This window comes from Polypterus senegalus, chromosome 17 (assembly GCF_016835505.1).
Source record: "Polypterus senegalus isolate Bchr_013 chromosome 17, ASM1683550v1, whole genome shotgun sequence".
NCBI lineage: Eukaryota > Metazoa > Chordata > Cladistia > Polypteriformes > Polypteridae > Polypterus > Polypterus senegalus.
The window spans coordinates 9,212,223-9,231,006 of record NC_053170.1 but is presented as its reverse complement, the minus strand read 5'-3'; the positions used below and the strand labels follow the sequence as shown (position 1 = coordinate 9,231,006).

The following is an 18,784-nucleotide window of genomic DNA, read 5'->3' as shown; positions in this document are numbered from 1 at the left end:
TTTATTGCAGTACATAGGAATTCATTGTTTTTTGGTTTGTTTTTGCACTTGTTTTTAGGAGAGCAATAAGAACAGAAGAGTCTTCAAAATACATTTCACACAAACTGTAAATGACTTGGTACAGCAGTTAATAAATATGTCGCATTCGGCAATCCTGCTTCAGCGTTACTGTCAAGCACAGTCCGAATACGGAGCACCTGTGACGGCTCGGTGATCACACCTGGTCCTGTCATGGCGCTTTACCGGGTCGTGAGACTCCTTGACAAAGAAGCATTTCATTCTGGGGTTGGCCTCTTTATTATAAAGTTGGGGCTTTGAAAATAAAAATCGTAATCTGTGGACAAAACAGAAATCTTCAATGTATAATAGATAGACAGATAAATAGATAGAAAGTTGTGAAAGGCACGATAGATAGATAGATAGATAGATAGATAGATAGATAGATAGATAGATAGATAGATAGATAGATAGATAGATAGATAGATAGATAGATAGATAGATATGAAAGGCAATATAGATAGATAGATAGATAGATATGAAAGGCACTATATGATAGATAGATAGATAGATAGATAGATAGATAGATAGATAGATAGATAGATAGATAGATAGATATGAAAGGCACTATATAATAGATAGATAGATGTGAAAGGCACTATATAACAGATAGATATAGATATGTTCCTCATGTTTGTTAATAAAGAAGTTAAAATATAAATAGATAGCAAAGTGTCACACAAGGGGGTTGGAGGATCATCTTCCAGGCTCATCAGAGGGATGGTGTGTAATGCCACTCCAGGATGAGAGAGGGCGCTATCGCTAACATTATCACCTGCTTCTGCCTACACAGCTCCAAGAAGACGCCCAGTGAGGGCACCTGACTCTGCCCCTTCCATAGTATGGCTATAGCCATAATTCCAGTGTTACACAGTTAGTGATTTTTAGACAAATGTTAAAACCAATAAAGATTACCAATACAGCTCAATTCCTACTTATTTTCTGAAATTAAGAGCATACTTTTTCTGAGACAGTCTTGTAAACAGACGTTGCTATTACTAGACATCCTCAAATTATGAATTATGAATTTGAGGTCCTAAATACTTTGCTGTCCCCAGTCATGTCTCCAGGTCTTAAGGTACAGTTCTGGCAGAGATGATTCCTCTCAAAGTAAAGGTGGTAGTGGGGTGCCATTTACAACTTTGCCTAGGGAAGCAAAAACCCTCAAACCGGCTCTGTATTCTTGACTTGGGCTTTCAGTTTCTTTTGAAAAACAACGAGGTGTCTTCAGTGTAGTCACGGTAACTGTTGACAGGTAACCCATCCATTATCCAACCCGCTATTATCCTAACTACAGGGTCATGAAGGTCTGCTGCAGCCAATCCCAGGGCGCAAGGCAGGAAACAGACCCTGGGCAGGGTGCCAGCCCACTGCAGGGCATACACACACCAAGCACACACTAGGGACAATTTAGGATTGCCTATGCACCTAACCTGGACTGTGGGAGGAAACCCACGGAGACATGGGGAGAACATGCAAACTCCACGCAGGGAGGACCCGGGAAGCAAACCCAGGTCTCCTTATTGCAAGGCAGCAGCGCTACCCACTGTGCCACCGTGCCACCCCTGTCGACAGGTAATAGAATAAATAAATATATTTTCTATACTGTGTATTGTCTCTTAACCGGTGCTCTGTCTCTCAAGTGCATTCCTGTAAAGCCTATTTCTCGGTTTGTTTTCGAGGCTCCTTTCTTTTCTCCTATCCGGCTTTATGCATTGCCATGTTTAAAGGTGATGCACTCAGCGTGTCTCATACGCCTTTACTCCTCCTCATGCGCCTCATACTCTTGGCATCACCAAAGCCAAACTGACCAATCAGATTGCTCAGATGGACTGGGCACACAGACCTTAGTGTTTTATGTTATAGTAGATTATGGTCAGAAGGAAAAAATGTGTCATGTGTTGGGCTGGTTTCTTGCACCACAAGGTGGGTTTTGGGAAGTCTTTGGGCTGGAACGTTTTGCAGGACCTGGCAACCCTGCTGTGGAGTTCTGGAATCTCGTGATGTTACACACACAGTTGGCTGACTATTGTGTTGATGGACAGCTCTGCCTAAAAGCTTTCATCCTCATATACAGACAAACTCTGCACAACCTTGACTTGAACTCCAGATCCACGAGGCAGCAGCGCATCTCTAACCACCGTGCCATCATGCCACCCACCACAGTAAATCTTTATTAATGGCCCCCTCCTTTATTTAGCATAACACAATGCTTTGCATGCTCACAATGCCAGCTAAAGAGAGGAGACTAAACTGGACAGCCTGTCAAAGGGCTTATGACATCTCTCAGTTAGTGACATGAACGATCTGCGCTGGTATGTGGAAGGTTGCCGGTTCAAACCCCGTTACTGCCAAAAAGTGATCCGACTCTGCTAGGTCCAGGGGTGCGGTACAATGGCTGACCCGGTACTCTGACCCCGAAAGGGGTAAGCGAAAACTAATAAATTCCTAATACAAGAAATTGTATAAGGGAAAATGAAGAACAAAAAAAGAAGGAAGAAGAATTCGGCACCTTTGAAATACTCCTGTCTTTGAAGAAGGCTGCCCTCAAGTGGCCACACAGGGGATTTGATCTTCTGTCTGCACGGTTTCCAGCACAAAACCTTAGCTATAATTTAAAGAACAGGAGAACAGAATTTAAATGCCCCCCGATCATCCCAGATTCCTCCCCATATGTACAGGTATGCTTGATTCCACTTTTCACCCTTCAAGTCCCATAAGCAGAAGAACTTCACGAGGCATCGGCCAATACTGAACTGAATTTCAAGCAGCCTTACGCACGTCCATGCTCGGAAGTCCTGCTGCTACTCTGCTCACTTTCTTCAATTAGGACATTACGAGTAAAAATAGCCCTAAAAATAACCCCTGTGATGAAAGGCTGCTGCTGCTCATGAGCCATAATGCTCCCTAGCAAGATGATACCTCGGCCTCTCCTGTTGGCAGCTCCGGGGCACAGTTATAAACATTAGACGCACACAAGAATGTCAGAACCTCCTTTTGGCACATGACGACTCTGTTGTGAGACTATGGGAATAAATTAGGAGCTGCCCTAATAGAAGACTATTCTAGAAATACCACTGGCTGCCAGACTGGTCCTATAAAAGGTCCTAAATACAGCGCGGCATTGACAGTCTGAAGTTAGGCCTGACAAGAGAAACACCATGCAGTCCTTGCTGCCAGAACCTTTCTTCAATCATGGAGCCGGCCAGAGCCTCATCCAGCAGAGGCCCGGGATCCGCCTGCTCTGGCCTCTCAACACACCATCTTTTGCGGACATCGAACAGCACTTCATGACACGCCGGAGTGCGATGATGGCCCGACTCGCCGACTTTGTGAACGACTTTCACCAGGAGTTCTCAGCCAGCTTGTCAGGGGATGCCCACCGCCATTCACCTGTCCTGAGTCAGAGGGCCCTTCCTGCTCCTCCACGGGTCAGCACCCTACAGGCGCTGGAACTGAAAGACACGGACAAGTTCGAGCTAGTCCTGGACGTGCGAGACTTCTCCTTGGAGGACCTGACGGTGAAACTGGTGGGAGGAAAGCTGGTCGTGGCGGGACTGATGGAGAGAAAGGCGCCCTCAGGCGATGAAGAGCGCAAGGAGTTCACGAGGGAGCTCGACCTGCCCCGCGGGATCAACCTGGGCGCCATCACGTGCTCCCTCACGGAGGAGGGGCTGCTCAAGGTGGAGGCCCCGCCTCTGCAGCCCGACCGCGCCGAGCGGACAGTCCCGATCAGATTCCGCACCTCTCTGAGTGTGCCCATCGCCAAAGCCGCCGGGGAGGGCGAAGAGGGACGAGCGTCGTCTTGAGACTGAGGCTTCAAGTCACCGTTAAAATGACAAGTGCTGTGTTCATATAAACTGTTTTTTATCATCACTTTTATTAAAAAAAAACACTGACGAAAGGCGCGAAACGTTTTCTTTTGTGTTCATTGGCACTCCGATTTGCAGCCAAGCGATAATAAACTGTTTATGCTCAAGTTTATGTAGATCAGGGTGTTTATAGGATTTGCAGGTATCAGGGTCTTAGCCCCCTCTATGAGTCTGAGTTTCGTGTGTGTCCATATATATAGATAGATAGATATATTTGTGGAGGAGACTCCTACAAGTATATTAAAGTCGAGGAGCGAGAGGGTCCCCTTGGGATGTCGCGCGTATTGCAACATTGACATAAAATTGAACAGGGGCTTCAATATATGTAATGGACAAAATGATCGGGGTGAAGCAACCGACGTCACTGTGAGTGGTCGTCATGGAATGAATTTGGCAATATTATAATCGCAGTTTCATTTGTTTTACAATCCTGCTTTTCAGAACTAGGCAGCAACGCTAACCGCTGCGCATCGAGACGTTCTGGGTGGCAAAACATAAAGATAAAGGGCGACTTTATAGAAGGGAGGGAATAGACACCTTATCACAGTATAAGTGCATCTGATTGCAGAACCTTTTATTTCATTTTCTGTGTTTTGGGAAGCATTGCCAATAGGAAAAGGGCATAAGGCAGGAACGGACACCGGGCAGTTTAGAAGCAAAAGAAATGACTATTATTATCACTTTTCTAAACCATTTATTTCAGTTTTATGGGTGGCGCAGTGGCAGCGCTCACGACTCGCAGTAAGGACACCAGCGATTCACGTCATGTCAGTCCCTGCGTACAGTTTTCATGCTCTCCCCACTTAGGTTACCTTTAACGTCCAAAGACGTGCAGGTTGGGTGAACTGGCGATGCTAAACTGGCTCGACTGTATATGGTGTGTGTATTTGTGTTCGCCCTTTTATTGACAGGCGCCCTATCCGGGGTTTGCTCCTGCCCTGCGCCCTATGCTAGTTGGGATAGGCTCCACCCAATACCCTAACCCCACACCACCACCCCAACCCCGTGTCCCTGGTCTGGATTAAGTGGGTTGGAAATGGCATGACTACATTGGTCCAGTATAAGTGTGGGTGTGTACGATGGGCTGACGCTCTCTTCTGGGTTGTTACCTGACTTGTACCCGGGATAGGCTCCAATCCCTGGAATACTGATTTGGATTAAACGGGTTTCAAATTATTATTATTATTAGATAATGAGCCAGGCATGAAAGCTTTTTGCAGTAGCTTTGTAATTATTATTATGATTATTACTGTTATTATCCCCCCTATATAATCCTTGAACATGCTTTATGCTGTATAACAAAGCAAGAAGCAGTATGCCAAACAGGGCACTAACAAAACCATTACATAGAAGGGACACGAGACCATCAAAAATAACAATGATAATCCAATGAACCCTGTTGCCTCAAACCTCTAGAATCCTGGTTCTTTAATGGCTCTTTACTGGGTTGTAAGGTTCTGATCATACAATCTTAAAAACGAAAGTGCCAGAGTGGTTCTTCAGGGCAATGCTATAGAGTAGGGGTGTCAAACTCCAGTCCTGGAGGGCCGCGGTGGCTGCAGGTTGTCATTCTACCCATCTTCTTAATTAGTGATCACTTTTTGCTGATAATTACTTCTTTTAATTAATTTGACTCAGGTCCTTTAGTTGTTTCTTTTTCCTTAATTAGCAGCCAAACAATAATGAGACACAAAACAAGCCCCACATCACACAATATCTGAAAATAAAGAAAGGTGAAGGTCTCAGTAAGGTTGATCTCTCAACTCACCAAAACACTTTGACGATGTTCTTATGAAAAACAGAAAATCACGGAAATATCAGCTGTGGCAGAATGAGAGCAACAACAAGCCGTGGAATTAAATAACGAGTTTAATTGACAGCAAGAACTGGCTTCAATCAATCAATCAATCAACATTTATTTATATAGCACATATTCATACAAAAAAATGTAGCTCAAAGTGCTTTACAAAATGAATAGAGAAATAGAAGACACAATAAAAGATAAACATAAGTCAACATTAATTAACATAGAATAAGAGTAAGGTCCGATGGCCAGGGTGGACAGAAAAAACGAAAAAAAACTCCAAAGGCTGGAGAAAAAAATAAAATCTGTAGGGGTTCCAGACCAAGAGACCGCCCAGTCCCCAGGCTTCTCATTAAGAAACTGGTTGGAGTTTGAAGCCCCAGTTTAGCTGGTCATCTGTTGGCTCGTTTCACATCTCATTTCTGTTTGGCTGCATTTTAATCTATTCAGAGGACTGAATCCTTCTAACAGGGCTATTACAATGTGAATTAGCAGTGAAAAACAGGTCACTGATTAGGAAAAAGGTTAGAATGAAAACCTGTAGCTGCTGCGGCCCTCCAGGCCTGGAGTTCGACACCCTTGCTATAGACTCAGAGGAACCATTTTCATTTCGCAGAAGAACCATCTACATGAATGTTCTAGAAAGAACCTTAAGGTATTTATCTCCGTGGCGTGTCCCAGTACATATGAACAGATGATAATGGATTTCTAAAATTCCAATTGATTCCTGATTTTAAAAGGATTGTCGCTATTATACAGTCACACAGGCTAAGTTCAGTAACGATTTCGGTTTTGTCCACATATTAGAAACCATTTCAAAGACAAACTCCCAGGCTCAACCGAAAACAATTTTACATGCAAATAAGGCTTCCCAAAATGAAATGTTTTTTTGGCAATAAATGGATCTATCAGCCCCAGACCGTGTCTGCGTGAAGTTTGTATTTTCTCCCCGTGCCAACTTTCGGGGTTTTTTTCTCCAAATACTCCCATTCAGTCTTCTTACTAGACTTCTAGGCCGGGAATACCCCTCGCTTTCTGGATCACGCGCCCCTTGAGTGACCAAACTGGCCCATGTGTGTCCCTGGAATGGATTGACCGCCTCTGTCTGCGCCACTGTGCCACACCGGTCAATCCATTAGGCGGCGGATGGGCGGACGCTTTCGGGGCGCCGTTTATGAAATTTAACGAGTGCACCCACCGGACAATGAGGAGAACCCGACCCTCAGATCCTAGAAATCTGATGATACTGAGTGGGCGCAGTTACCACCGTTCCGCAGTTTCTGAAAGTAAAAGTGCGCACTCTCTGTACACAAAGGGGCGCGCGCGCCTTAAAAAGTCTGAGGAATATACGCATAAGGCGCGGTTTGCGTTACGAAAGGCTGGGACGTTCTTACAATTTTTTTTTGTCGGGCTGTGGGCCTGGGGCCCTTGCCACGCCCCTGGCACTGCAGCAGTCTGTGCCAGTCCCTCGCATCGTGTGTCACGATACCCTCCTCATCCTAAATTTTATCGTTCTGAGTCGAATTCGGAGGGGACAGGTAGGAGCAGGGGGCAGCAGGCAATGAATCGGGGGCGTGGCCGTGGGACTGGGAATGATCGCTCAGTCTGGATAAAACATTGCACAACGTGGATCGGTTACTGGTCATCTAAGGCCTTTTCTGGACGTTTTATTAGAACGCCTTCCGGAGCTCGGCGGGGCTCCTCACCCTCGCATCACGCAAAACCCCAGAACCCATTTAGAGCCAGCACATCCGGGGCTGCTCATTTCTGAACCTTGTAGGGCCCCCAAACTGCTAAGAACGGCCCTGCTAAAGGGACACGCGCTCTGGACACAGTGTTGGTAACCCACGGGTCGTCGAAGTCTAATAATACCGACTATGAACAACGAAGGAAGACGTCGGCCCATCCTGCCTGTGCACCAAAAAGGCTTCGACCGGTACTGGGCGAGGTGGTTACCTCCTGGGTCCTCCACATGTGGAGTCTGCATGTTCTCCTCGTGTGTATGTGGGTTTCCCCCCAGCGTCCAAAAACATGCAGGCTAGGTGAATTGGCGGTGCTAAATGACAATGATATGTGTTAGCCCTGCGATGGATTGGCACTCACAAGTTGTACCTGCCCTGCGCCCTGTGTTATCCGAGTCAGGCTCCAGCCACCCTACGACGCTGGTCTGGATTAAGCAGGTTTGAAAATGACACAGCATTATTTTCCCTGACGCGCAGTGCGTGCCGCGAGCACCTCATGTCGCATATTCACTTGTGTTGAGTACTCCCGGCCGCGGGGTGGCGCTGTGAGTGTGTCTGATGATTCAAGCCAAGCGGCGTCATTTCTCCTTCAGTTTGCAGCCCGCGTTGGCTGGAGGTGACTCGAGATTAGAGATGTCGCAGAAGCGCCCTCCAGAAGACTCGAAGGCTCCTTTTGCGCAGCGGATCGACCCCAAAAAGGAGCCGCTGAACCAGGATCAGGCTTCCTACATCCGTAGAGCGGAGCTCGCCCAGTGGCAGAACAAATTTAAGAAAATGCGAGCACGCAACATTTTGACTGGCCTGAGCATCGGCGCAATGGTGATGGGTATCTGTATCCTTTCTCCGTCGGGCTGTCCGATTATTCGTTGTGAACGTCTTACGTGTACTATAGTAGTGAGCAGCAGGAATGGAGACGGAATGGCAGCCTGTGGCCGGTTAGTAGACTGAAGCGTTTGTGGCTTTTTTTCCGGTAGACTACAAAGTATACGAGTGGGCGCGTGTACCTGGTAGTGAGGAGAAAACGGGGGCTCCGAGCGGGTTATCAACGCGTGAGTGAATCAGAAAACAAGCAGGGAGGCAAAATGACAACTCAGGATCGTGTAAAAAGAATATGTATATATTGATGGGAGAGTGTTTGGAGGGCAAAAACATGAAAGAGAAGTTTACAAAGTGTGCAGACCCCTTCACTTTTTATGTTTTGTTAGGTGGCATAAAAGGTGGCAGCCTTATGCTTAATTGAATTTTTTTTCCTCATTAAGGTACACTCAACGCCCCAGAATCCCCATTGAATAGGACTTTAAGAATTTTGTACATTTGTTAAAAAAAAAAAAAACTTGACACAAGTAATTCAGAGCCTTTAGTCAGTACTTCACTGAAACCCCTTTGGCAGTCTGGGGTGGTGTTGGCTTTGACACGACAAGCTTCACACACCTGGATTTGGGGTCATTCTTCTCTGCAAAGCCCCTCCAGCTCCGTCAGGTTGGTTGGAGACCAGCGGTGGGCAGCTATTGTCAAGTCTGTCCGGAAGTTGAGTTCATGCCAGGGCTGGGTATCTCGAGGACATTTCACAGAGCTGCACCCCAAGTTACTACTGCTTTGTGCTTAGGGTTATTGGCCCATTAATAATAATTCTTATCGAGTGTTTTATTCACTACTCAAAGCACTTCATATGGTGAGTGTGGAGCTACTTCAGCCATCAGTAATGAGAAGCACCCACCTGGATGATGCAATGGCAGCCATTTTTGTGCCAGTATGCTCATCACACATTGGCTGTTAGGTGGTGAAGTGGTGTGAGAGAGCAAGCTAATTAGAGACCGTGGATGATTAAGGGGGCCAGAAGGGCAAGGACGCTGTGGGCAACTCAGGCTGAGTCTTGAGGGTCCAGAGCTGTCTAGAGCAGGTCTTCATTAAAGTATAAGTTTGGTATCCTTCAAATCAAAGTTATTTATTCACAAACATGGAATGTGTGCATTTGCCACAAGAAGTTGTGCTTCACAGTCTAGCATTTTGTATAAAGTTAATAAAATAGCTTGTCTGCCCTTACGTTTTACATTGCATTCAAAGGGGCACAGGTATATCTTTCTATTACAATAAAAAAAGTCTTGGGATGAGACGTGACATTTTGGAAAGAAGTCCAGCGAGATGGAGGCTTCAAGTCATGCCCTACTTACAACTATTTTCAAACAAGGGAGCAGTCATCCGGTGCCTTCTGGCACTTAACCTGGATGGACACCACTCGATTAAAGGGCTTGCTTATGAGCATACACACACACACACACACACACACACTTATGAATCAGCCATTTATCTAAATATGGCAGCGAGAAACAATGAAGTCAAATGAATTAATGTGAAAATTGCACAGCAATTTGGTTAAATGCATATCAATAGACTGTGGGTGGCACGGTGGCGCAGTGGGTAGCGCTGCTGCCTTGCAGTTAGGAGACCCGGGTTCACTTCCTGGGTCCTCGCTGCGTGGAGTTTGCATGTTCTCCTCGTGTCTGCGTGGGTTTCCTCCCACAGTCCAAAGACATGCAGGTTAAGTGCATTGGCGATCCTAAATTGTCCCTAGTGTGTGTGTGTGTGTCCTGTGGTGGGCTGGCACCCTGCCCCGAGGTTTGTTCCCTGCCTTGCGCCCTGTGTTGGCTGGGATTGGCTCCAGCAGACCCCCGTGACCCTGTAGTTCGTAGATAGCAGGTTGGATAATGGATGGATGGATGGATAGACTAAGCTGAAACAGTTGGTGGTGATGGTGCAGAAGATGAAAACATCAACTTACAATATCATGAAGAATATCTACTGGCGGGCGTTAACACCGTCTGGTCTTTCACTGGCTAAATTACTGTTGAAAGAAGGCTGTATCGTAATGTTGTTGCGTAATTTGTCTGAGTGATGGGCTTTGCAATAGGACAAGATTATAGGGTGGTCCAGATCTAATTATGCAATTTTCATTACGCTATATCTTACTAAGTTTATTACATAGAAAATCACCCGAAAAATCCCGGACCATCGAGAAGTGTCCAAACTGACCACAGGAAGAATCGTCTTTGCGCCGAACTGGAATCGTCCCCACATAAATCAAAGTCATCCAGATGATCTGGATCTGCATAATTAGATCTGGACCATCCTGTAGTTGTATTGAAAATTAGTTGAACAATTCTAGGTGGATTGGCGATTCTAAATTGGCCCTAGTGTGTGCTTGGTGTGTGTGTGTGTGTGGGTGTGTTTGTGTGTGTCCTGTGGTGGGTTGGCACCCTGCCCAGGATTGGTTCCTGCCTTGTGCCCTGTGTTGGCTGGGATTGGCTCCAGCAGACCCCCGTGACCCTGTATTCGGATTCAGCGGGTTAGAAAATGGATGGATGGATTCTAACATGTAAAATATTAACAGGCGACAAGAAAGGTAATGTAGTAAGCATGAGACACCAAAGGAGATCTTGATATGCCATTCGTATTAAATTGTTTACAGTTTCCCGTTAGAATGGCTTTTGCAAAGACAATTAACAAATCGCAGGGACAAACATTCAAAAAAGTTGGTTTATTTATTAGAGAGGGAGAAAAGATATTCACTCGCGGGCAGTTATACGTTGCATTGTCACGACGTAAATCCAAACACGGAATCAAAATTCAATGCGATCTTGACAATAAGTTAATTCCAAAGATTGTTTTAACTGAAATTTTAAAGTGAAAGTAATGCATATTGTAACAATTCCCATGAAAATAACAATCTCTTTAAATTGTATATCCGGTTACCCAAACCCGGGGGTTGGCAAGCAGTTGGCAGAGTCCCCTAGTCCAGAAAAAAAAAAAAGCCTTAAGAATTAGCGAATTTTTTTAAGTCAAGACAGGGTTTGAGTATTGATATGCGTTTTGTAATTACACACATTGTGAACAAAAAAAAAAAGCACTAATATTATGGGATTCAGCCATTTTTAAAGAAACCCTGCCTGGCACTTGACATCCTCCTCTATCCTTTTACGCCCCATTGGCGAGGTTTCCTCCTGAAAGACCAAATCACAGTAAACTGTTCAGGATGCCTGGTTGGTTTTATTTCGATGCACTTGCATATTTATGTGCGAACGTAAACAAGCGAATAGAAAGCGCATCCTTAAGTTTAGAGGAGTGTGTGATGAAATTATTATTTTCAGGTCCCTTCTGAGGTCACAAGCATGTATCGGGAGCACAGGCGTCGGGTTTTCTTTTCTCAGAACTCAAAAGAGGACGTCTTTGGTTGCATTTTAGGCATTTACTTTCCAGTGGTGCTTTATGCCCCGTTGCCTCCATTAAGAAGCGCCCATACAGACAAAATATTTAAAAAAAAAAACACGAAATCCAGTTCAATCATACAATACTATATTATATAAGACAGATTACATTTTAAGTACAGTACTCACCATTTATGGAGGCAATCACGCACACTATTTTCAGTGGAACACGTTGATCTGTGAGTCCTGTAAGAACACTACCTGAGGGAATTTTTTTTATTTTCAACGTTGGGTAAGGTTTATTAAATTTTTAATTGCAATTATAGACATGTACATAAATACCGGGGCTAAATATAGGGGGAAACTTATCCAGACGGAGTGGGTAACGCCTTCCCCGTTTCCCACAGGCACAGCAGTCCCGACCTCTCTCTCTCTCTCTCTCTTTTTCTCCACCACTCCTCTCTGGCAGGCTTTGTCTCCCGGAGTAGTGTCTGCTGCTCCCTTATATAGGTCACCCGGAGGTGCCCCAGGTGCTTGTTGACCCACGTCCAAGTGTGGCAGAAGAACCGCCCACACAGCCTCAGGGACAGTTGCAGCACATTCCTGGCTGCACCCCCGGATCCCCACATGGCTGTAACAAACTCCATTTCCCATGAAGCCCTGCGGGAGTCCGGTGGTGGGGCTGCCATCTAGCGTTCCTGGGGAGGTGATGCTCTGTCCACACTTACTCCCCTGGTCCTTCCAAGGCAGAGGCATCCCAGCCGCCCATGACAACACTATTGCTATGACAACATTATTTTTTTTATTTTTTTATTATTTTTTTCTCCAGCCTTTGGAGTTGTTTTTTTGTTATTTCTGTCCACCCTGGCCATCGGACCAGTTAATTAATGTTGACTTATGTTTATTTTTTATTGTGTCTTCTATGTTTCTATTCATTTTGTAAAGCACTTTGAGCTACATTTTTTTGTATGAATATGTGCTATATAAATAAATGTTGATTGATTGATTGAACACGTATTCTTGAATGGTGCAGAGGTGAGAACTGCTGCCTTATAACCTGAAGGTCCTGTTTTGAGTAGTGAGCTGCTATTATTATTATTTCTACAATATAATAAGAACGTACATTTGATGTGAGTCTGTAACACCCGGTGTAAATTTTGGCTACTTGTAAAAGTTAGAGCTTGTTTTTTTTATTATTCAGTATTATTCTCTCAGTGACGTTCATGTGGTACAATAAAGTCGCCTCTCCCTCTTTGAGTTGATGGCGTTTATCTCCATTCTTTTCACAAGAGCAGCACTGTGGCTGCTGCCTGCTCAGAGTTATTTGTTGTACCGGCCCTTTAAGATGCAATGTCCCGTGGCCGCTATCAGACTGGACAAAGGCAACAACAACATTTATTTCTATAGCACATTTTCATACAAACAGTAGCTCAAAGTGCTTTACATATTAAAGAATAGAAAATAAAAGACACAATAAGAAAACAAAATAAGTCAACATTAATTAACATTGAATAAGAGTAAGGCCCAATGGTCAGGGTGGACAGAAAAACAAAAACTCCAGACGGCTGGAGAAAAAATAAAATCTGTAGGGATTCCAGACCATTAGACTGCCCAGTCTCCTCTGGGCATTCTACCAAACATAAATGAAACAGTCCTCTTTGGATTTAGGGTTCTCAAGAAGGGCCTGATGATGATGGTCACGTAGACTTCTGGCTTTTAATCCATCCATCATTGTTGGAGCATCATGAAGCTTTGAGTAGGTGGTGGTGACACAGGCCGCCACCACAAAGAAACCGGAAAAAGAAACAGAAGAGAGAGTTGGGGTCAGTACGGATTTTAGAGCCACCATGAGTAGTTATTATGATGAATTGAACATACAGAGTATCAGGATTAAGTTAAAGTGAAGTTATAAAAAGGCCATGTTACAGTAATGTGTTTTCAGCAGTGTGTTAAAGTGCTCTACTGTATCAGCCTGGTGAATTCCTATTGGCAGGCTATTCCAGATTTTAGGTGCATAACAGCAGAAGGCCGCCTCACCACTTCTTTTAAGTTTTGTTCTTGGAATTCTAAGGAGACACTCATTTGAGGATCTGAGGTTACGATTTGGAATATAAGGTGTCAGACATTCCGATATATAAGATGGGGAGATTATTTAAGGCTTTATAAACCATAAGCAGAATTTTAAAGTCAATCCTGAATGACACAGGTAACCAGTGTAGTGACATCAAAACTGGAGAAATGTGTTCGATTTTCTTTTCCTAGTTAGGATTCTAGCAGCTCCATTCTGCACTTGTTGTCTTTTTTGGGTAGTCCTGAGAGGAGTGCGTTACAGTAATCTAGTCGACTGAAAACAAACGCGTGAACTAATTTCTAACTTTACTTATGTTTCTTAAGTGAAAAAATGCTGTCCTAGTGATCTGATTAATATGTGATTTAAAATTCAGATTACAGTCAACAATCACCCCTAAGCTTTTTACCTCCGTCTTGACTTTTAATCCTAATGTATCCAGTTTATTTCTAATAGCCTCATTGTATCCATTATTGCAAGTCACTAAGATTTCAGTTTTCTCTTTATTTAACTTGAGAAAGTTACTATTCATCCATTCTGAGATACAAGTCAGACATTGTGTTAGTGAATCAATAGAATCAGGGTCATCAGGTGCTATTGATAAGTACAGCTGTGTGTCATCAGCATAGCTGTGGTAGCTCACGTTGTGCCCTGAGATAATCTGACCTAACGGAAGCATGTAGATTGAGAAGAGCAGCGGACCCAGGATAGAGCCTTGTGGAACACCATATTGGATATCATGTGTCTTGAGTTGTAATTACCACAACTAACAAAAATTTTCTCCCTGTCAGGTAGGATTCAAACCAATTTAAGACACTGCCAGAGAGGCCCACCCATTGACTAAGGCGATTTCTAAGAATATTATGATCAATGGTGTCAAATGCAGCACTCAGATCTAAGAGGATGAGAACAGATAAATGGCCTCTGTCTGCATTTACCCGCAAGTCATTTACTACTTTAACGAGTGCAGTTTCTGTGCTGTGATTTGTTCTAAAACCCGACTGAAATTTATCAAGAATAGCAGGTTTATTGAGGTGGTCATTTAACTGCATAATGACTGCCTTCTCCAGAACTTTACTTAAGAAAGGCAGGTTAGAGATGGGTCTAAAATTTTCAAGAGCGAGGGTCAAGATTATGTTTCTTAAGAAGGGGTTTAACTACAGCAGTCTTAAGACAGTCTGGGAAGACCCCGTATCTAATGACAATTTACTATGTCAGAACATTATCAATTAGCACGCCTGATACTTCTTTGAAAAACTTTGTTGGTATCGGGTCAAGGACGCAGGTGGAGGATTTTAATTGAGAGATTATTTTTTGTAAATCTATCCTAGTGAAAGAGTTTAATTTGTTTATAACAGGATGCTGGGGTTTAGGAGGATCCTTAGTGTTGGGAGATATATTATGTTATTTCTAATATCATTAATTTTTTGATTGAAAAATACAGCGATAGCCTCACAGGTTTTACTGGAAGTACTTAGGAGGCATTCCTTTGAGTTACCTGGGTTTAGTAGGCGATCAATTGTAGAAATAAGACTCTGGGATTACTAGCATTGTTATTTATAATCTTAGAGAAATAGCAGCGCTCTCAAGACGGACAGTGTTATTGTATTCTGTTATTTTAACTTTTAATATTTCATAGTGGATAGTAAGTTTAGTCTTCCTCCATTGACGCTCAGCTCTACGGCATGTTCTCTTTAAATCAGACACTCTTTGGGTCTTCCATGGTATAACAATGCTAGAAGATTTTTTAACTGTCTTTTCAGGTGCAACTATGTCAACAGCAGCTCTCACTTTAGTATTAAATCTTTCCACCTTACTATTTACATTATCCTCGCTATTATAGCTGGCACTATAAACGGACTGATTGCTTAGAATGTTTGTAAGTTTTAAAGCTGCTGCCGAGTCAAAGAAGCGTTTTTAACAATATGCTTCTCATGGTGTTTTTATCATTATTTCTATATTAAAAGTAGAAGAAAATGGTCTGATAGACCAATATCAATGATCTGTTTTATATCAACTTTCAGTCCTTTAGTAATCACTAAGTCTAACGTATGACCTGCTTTATGTGTAGGCTGATTAACGAGCTGTCTCAAATCAAAAGAATCCAGGAGGTTCATAAATTCTTTTACTTTTAGGTCACACTGATTATATATATATATATATATATGAAAATTAAAGTCGCCGACTATTAAGAGTGTGTCATAGTAATTAAAATTGACATTAAGTCAGAGAATTCCTCAGAAAAAGACGCGTTCTATTTAGGAGGTCTATACACAGATTATACTAGAACTTGAGAATCTCCATGGATAACAACGGCGAGATACTCAAAGGACTTGAACTTACCAAAACTGACATCTTTACATTTTAATCGGCTCGAGTAAATGTTTGCCAAGCCGCCCCCCTTTTTCCCTGGCGATCTGCACAAGTAAAACTGTAAAGGCCTCTGGTGTGTAGTCAGTGGGTGAAGAGGCGCCTGCTGTACAATGCATTGTCACTTTCTGGAGCCGTAGGGGCAACTGAACAGGTGACGGAGGACACCACAGGCTCGTCTTCCTGCATATCTCTGAGTTTACTCTTTAACAGGTGGTATTGAAGGGTGGGGGTGGCATATTATGATGCGGGAAGCCATTGGGGCGCAAATTTGATGTTTTTTTTTTATGGTTTTGGATTAGGAAATTTATTTTTAGTAAATTATAGGAGTAGACGTGTGTGTGTGTGTTTGGCTCAGAGATGGCCGGGTGCCAGTTGGGGTCTGATGCTGCCAAGATTAAGTTTTGTACCTCTGTTGGAGGGTGCAGTCCAGTTTGGGTTGGGGTGGGGGGGTCACCTTCTGGTGGCTACTGAAGCACCCACTCCATCCTCACGTCAGGTGTCAGCCCCTCTCCCTGCTCCAGTATCTGAATCGGTGTAACCAAAGGTGTGTTCATTTAACACAGTTGCAGCTGGGCTCAGAGCAGACCACCCTTGGCAGAGACCCTGTCAGTGGCTCCACTGGTTTCTCCTTGACCAGCCTGTTCAGATGGGTACACATTCTACTCGTTTTCCCAAGAGAAGTTCCTGGATGAACTGGAAAGCGATGCCAAACTGGCGAGGACCTCGGCTAACTAGCAACTGGACTTCAGGCGGACTTTTCCTCTTTTTTTTATTTTAATTTTTTCGCCACCTAAGTCTCTAGAAGTCGAGAAGCATGTAACTCCTCCTGCAGGCCGACTCTTCTGGGTTGATGGGTTGTTTGGGCACTTAAAACGGAGCTCAGGGACTTTCTTTATATGTGTGGAGGATTCTGTCAGTCATGGCGGTTGTGTTTCCATGCAGGACTGGAGTTTGCGTGGCACATTAATCAGATATTCACGTCAGGCTGTTCTCTAATGTACTTGTGCTGTGCTCCTTCATCATAAAACATGGGCTTTGCAAGCTTTCTGTGTGGAAGTCCAAGCAATTCATTTCAATAATTATGAGACTGTGTGGAAAAATCTGTTGACGGGGAGACCGAATGGGGGAAAAAGAAAATGGAGAGAGGCAGCACCTTGAATCTGAGCGCCTGACCGCCTCTCGTGAGGCGGAAAAGGGCAGAGCGGGACCCTTCATCGTGGGGGAGATTTTTGTGAGCGACGATTAATAAAGCAAGTGTGAAAGTCGGGTCCATGTTGAACTTTACTGTTGTGTGTGTGTGTGTGTGTACTGGGCACAAAGAAAACCGTACTTGCCTGTCTCTACGGAGTGGCAAAAGTAATAAAAAGAGTACACGAGAGCTCCAATGTGTGGCGGGTTCAGAGAGTATTGAGAACCCGTCACTGTCCGCACACTTGATTGTGTCATAGATTTAATTTTAAATGAACGAATTTGCCTTTTTTGACTATGTCTACACTCAACATCCCATAATAACAAAGTAAACGGGTGTTTTCAGAACATATTCAGGCCCAATTTTGTAGAAGGCCCTTCAGCAGCATTTCCAGCTTTGAGTCTTCTGAAGTCCTACAAGCTTTGCAGTTACTCCCATTCTTCGTGGCAGATCCTCTCAGGCTCCATTAGACTGGCTGGGAGGTGTCCTGCCATCTTCAGGTCTCTCCACGCATGTTCAGTGCAGCCATTCAGGGACTTGTCCCAAAGCCACTCTACCGTGGCCTTGTCTGTATGCTTTGGGTCATTGTGGCGCTGAAAGGTGAGCTGTCACCTCAGTCTGAGGCAGAGCGCACCCCAGAACAGGTTTTATTCAAGGACCTCTCTGGATTTGGCTGCCTTCAATTCTGACCAGTCTCCCTGTCCCTGCAGCCACCAACATGCTTCACCACAGGCAGGGATGGCGTTTGGCAGGTGGTGAGCAGCGCCGGGTCTCCACCAGGAGTTCTCTCCAAAGGGTTCAGTTTTTGTCAGTCTCTTGGACCTCCATCTTGCCAGTCTTAATCCAGTACAATTTATTTTTTTTGTATAGCCCAAAAATCACACAAGAAGGACCACAATGGGCTTTTTAACAGGCCCTGCCTTTTGACAACCCCCCCAGCCTTGACTCTCTAAGACAGGGGCTCTCAACGTCGGTCCTGGGGACCCCCTGTCGCTGCAGGTTTTTGTTCCAACCAGCTTCTGGTTTTAATTGAACTCCTGGGCTAATTAAGTGAACTGATATTTCCCAAGTTCTGTGTTTAAGGAACAATATATTAATTAGAAAACTCAGTTTGCTAAAAAAAAATATATATATATAAATTAAAATGTACCAAGCAGTTATATAGGAATAATGTATTTTTTTCTTTTTAACAGTATTTTCATCTTGGTTTTCATTCTACTTTACTAAGTGTTCTAATTGTTTAATTAATCCATTATTTACTAATTAGTGGGTCTGATGCTAAAGTCGCTGCAGCCTTTGATTACAGTAATCCCTCCTCGATCGCGGGGGGTTGCGTTCCAGACCCCCCACGATAGGTGAAAATTCGCGAAGTAGAAACCATATGTTTGTATGGTTATTTTTATATATATTTTAAGCCCTTATAAACTCTCCCACACTGTTTATAAATATTCCCCGCACAGTTATACAGCATAAACCC

At 44.0% G+C, this 18,784-nt stretch overlaps 2 protein-coding genes across 2 annotated transcripts; both read left to right on the top strand.

Annotated features, from left to right (window-relative positions):
* The first annotated feature begins 3,137 nt into the window (after positions 1–3,137).
* On the top strand, positions 3,138–3,965 carry hspb9 (heat shock protein, alpha-crystallin-related, 9). Its single transcript, XM_039740455.1, has one exon. It carries the CDS (start codon positions 3,219–3,221, stop codon positions 3,864–3,866), a length of 648 nt encoding a protein of 215 aa, XP_039596389.1. The 5' UTR covers positions 3,138–3,218; the 3' UTR covers positions 3,867–3,965.
* Positions 3,966–8,049: 4,084 nt separating this feature from the next.
* On the top strand, positions 8,050–17,402 carry LOC120517521 (cytochrome c oxidase assembly factor 3 homolog, mitochondrial). Its single transcript, XM_039739909.1, has 2 exons — positions 8,050–8,307; positions 16,765–17,402. Exons 1-2 carry the CDS (start codon positions 8,109–8,111, stop codon positions 16,851–16,853), a joined length of 288 nt encoding a protein of 95 aa, XP_039595843.1. The 5' UTR covers positions 8,050–8,108; the 3' UTR covers positions 16,854–17,402.
* Positions 17,403–18,784: the final 1,382 nt, after the last annotated feature.